We start from the raw sequence: 3,121 nt of genomic DNA, 5'->3' as shown, positions 1-3,121 counted from the left end.
CTCAATGATCAGTGCCAGTTTCATCGTGTTAGTATCAATCTCCAGCGGCTGTGTGTCCACAGACTGAGGGTATCCTTCAGCAACGAGGAGGGGGAGGGGTCTGGTGTCCTCCGCAATTTCTTCACTCCAGTGTATGAGGTTAGTCTCTGCTCATTTTCAATTGTCAGTCTTGACCACACCCACTTTAGGCCGTTATTTTCAAAAGTCCATTGCCGGAATTAGATCATTGCTTGTCTCATTCAGTTCCACCAATTTCATGTAAGAGAAGGTACATGTAACATGTACACTGTATGTGTACATGTATTTGTGGACTTGAACTAATAATTATCTCAATTAAGGATCTGCCATTCATTTACTGAAGATTTATAGACTGGATAGGAGCAAAGGACTCAAACACTATCAGACTGGTCTATCAATTCTTTTAATTAAAATCCCTGTGCTCTTGTTTGTACATGTACATGTATATACTACTCTACATGTGTGCCTGAAGTGTGTGTCTAATATTATTTATTGTCATTGTTCATGATTTAATCTCATTTCTGTTTATATTAATCATGGCACCTGCTTCTGCATTGATGGCTCTTGCAGTAACTGTAATTGTAATTTTGAAGAGCTTAAAATCTCCTGTGGAATGAGCTAACTCACATGTTGATACTACGAAGATTCGGAGTTTTATGAACAATGGAGTGTTTTAAAAACATGCGACTTTGTGTACCCATTACTGCCCGCAAAATGACTTTATAGAGACAAAAACCTTGCTGCAGGTAGCTCCAAACATTCTATGTAGAATGGGCTATTATATCATAAGCAAGTGGTATCCTGGAGCAACACAAGTTTCCTTTGAAATCCTGCCAGAGCAACTTTACTAATGGAGGAGATGGGAATACAATCGTAACACTGCTGGTTGTCACGTGGTAACCCAACCAGCATTTCCTGTTGCTATGCCCCATTTCCAATCCCTTTCATTTACTCTAATATCTATGGTGGGATACTCTGACATAGATATTACACCCTATATGGTATACCTGGGATAATCCCGGGAATGTTGGGGTTACATTGGTGTCAGTGGTGGGATACTCTGATCAACACAGATATTACACCCTAGGGATGGGACCATTCTGGGAATGGTGGAGTTACAATTGGTAGGGCAACATTGGCATGCAGGGATAGTTCAATGTTATACATAAATTTGCAATCCTTGGATTGGTACTGACATAATCATGGCACTGCTCTACAAAACAGAGCAACTCAGAAATTGAATAACTTTACTGGTGAATTTAATACATCACAAGAGAGTGACGTATAACAATTGAAGTACCTGATGCTCTATTATACACATACACTCACATTTTTATTGGTGTTGATCAAATTATGTTTGTTAAGGTCTTTTATATAATAATTCATTTAAAGATGTATAACCAGCTGTAGGGTAGTTGTGCTGATGATTCTTTTTTACTATAATACAATGAACTGAGAATTGTTTTGAACAGCCATTAATAATTATGATTATAAAAATGATAACTCCAACTCTCAACAGAGCTACAGTCAACAGTTAACTGTGTGTAACTGCATGTATGGGATTCACAGTTGTGTATTTCATGATACTGGACATTAGAGAAAGTAATATTTTTTTTACAAAATATCACCACTTATAAAAGTGCTGATCATAAAAAATCAAATTAAGCAATCTTAAATCTCAATCAATTCTAATAAAAAAAGATAATCCAATTGCAAATAATAATAATATCAAAGAAGCAATGAAAATTAATACAAAGCTCTTCGGAACAGCTTTGAAACGAGTTGAGAAAAGAGATTTAGCAGGATCAGAACTATGAGATGACAGGAATCTCTCCACATCAGATTTTGCTTTTCCAAGTTTATCCGGATAATCTTCACAAACTTGAAGTATGCTCCTCCAGGTCACACCTTTATCAGAATCCATCCACCTCTGAAACACTAGTATGAGGTTGTCTGAGGTATACTGAGGAAAAGGTGACAGATCATCAACTTTAACATCAAGTGCAGTACCAATAATTTTACTATGAACACCAGAATCTTTGAACAACCTAAGGAGGTCACTCTTAAAAGGTTTCTTGTCTAAGAGGTCTGTAAAAACTATATAAATTAATAAAAATACATGTAAGTAATACTTCCTTACTATCCGATGTATCAGGTTTCATTTGTACTTCATTGCTCCTATCAACAGGTACTGTACATATTAATAATAACAAATCCATAATAATATTAATCACAAAAATACTACATATTAATAATATTCACTCACTTTTACTTCTGTTGAGTAAAAATTCATCAGCAGATGCTCCTGAATCTGTAGCTGGTGGTTCTAATTATACAATGAGAGGTAAAATATAACAATAATTTTCAATATTATCACTTACTAAACCAGCAGGACTGACGTGGTCCTATTTCCCTTGGTAAGCAGTCACCATTAGTGCATGTTATACTAGTTCTGGCTTTGTTACGACGGCATACACCAGCTCCACAGGTCTGGCAAAGAGTTCCCTCCAATGTATTGCTACTGTAGTAGAACTTGCTGGAGACAGACTGTATGGATCCATGGACTAGGACTCTTAACTCTGGACAGGCATTATGTACTGGACCAGCACAATGTATCTCCAACCACTGGATAGTGTCCACCAGTAGAATGTTAACTCCTAAATCTGTTGATTGTAGCTTGATAGCATTACGATAAGGTATCTGTCCATCTAACATCTTAAACCCTTCCTTTAAGAGACTGACCACCAGTGCTGGGTACATTCCCTGTGGTATAACATTGTCTTCCCAACTCAGAACCAAAGGGTCACAGCTTTCACTAAACTGCCCCCTCATCTTTTCCAAGACATCAACTGCACATGTTTCCAGTACACAGGGAATAAAGTACTGATCCTCCTCCAGTGGTCCTATGATAAGAAGAGACTCCATGAGTGAGAGAAAGTCACTGGAACTGAAATCCTTTGTGAAACCCTCGGAGAGACATTCCAGCAGCTTTTTATCAAACTTTCCTTCTTCCTTGAGCAGGAGACGGCAACGATCAGAAATTGAGTGGTTTGGTTTCAACTTCTCTAGATCAACTGTTGTGTCAGTGAATGATATTCTGATC

At 37.5% G+C, this 3,121-nt stretch overlaps 1 protein-coding gene across 1 annotated transcript; it reads right to left on the bottom strand.

Annotated features, from left to right (window-relative positions):
• Positions 1 to 1,689: 1,689 nt before the first annotated feature.
• On the bottom strand, positions 1,690 to 3,115 carry LOC109589638 (uncharacterized). The gene is made up of 4 exons (XM_020005694.1): positions 2,400 to 3,115; positions 2,285 to 2,344; positions 2,159 to 2,209; positions 1,690 to 2,115 (listed from the first exon to the last, which is right to left on the bottom strand). The coding sequence occupies exons 1-4, from the start codon at positions 2,941 to 2,943 to the stop codon at positions 1,697 to 1,699; spliced, it is 1,074 nt and encodes a 357-aa protein (XP_019861253.1). The 5' UTR covers positions 2,944 to 3,115; the 3' UTR covers positions 1,690 to 1,696.
• Positions 3,116 to 3,121: the final 6 nt, after the last annotated feature.

The sequence above is a fragment of the Amphimedon queenslandica genome, unplaced genomic scaffold, assembly GCF_000090795.2.
Source record: "Amphimedon queenslandica unplaced genomic scaffold, v1.1 AMPQUscaffold_11080, whole genome shotgun sequence".
Taxonomy (NCBI): Eukaryota; Metazoa; Porifera; class Demospongiae; order Haplosclerida; family Niphatidae; genus Amphimedon; species Amphimedon queenslandica.
The sequence above is the reverse complement of the archived record's forward strand: the minus strand, read 5'-3'. Positions and strand labels throughout refer to the sequence as shown.

Excerpts from the sequence above, each read along its gene's own strand:
- LOC109589638 (XM_020005694.1), bottom strand. The coding sequence starts at position 2,943 with ATGGAGTCTCTTCTTATCATAGGACCACTGGAGGAGGATCAGTACTTT. Across the intron at positions 2,345-2,399 it reads ACGTCAGTCCTGCTGGTTTA|AACCACCAGCTACAGATTCA; the intron begins GTAAGTGATAAT and ends TTGTATAATTAG. Across the intron at positions 2,210-2,284 it reads TTTACTCAACAGAAGTAAAA|TACCTGTTGATAGGAGCAAT; the intron begins GTGAGTGAATAT and ends TAATATGTACAG.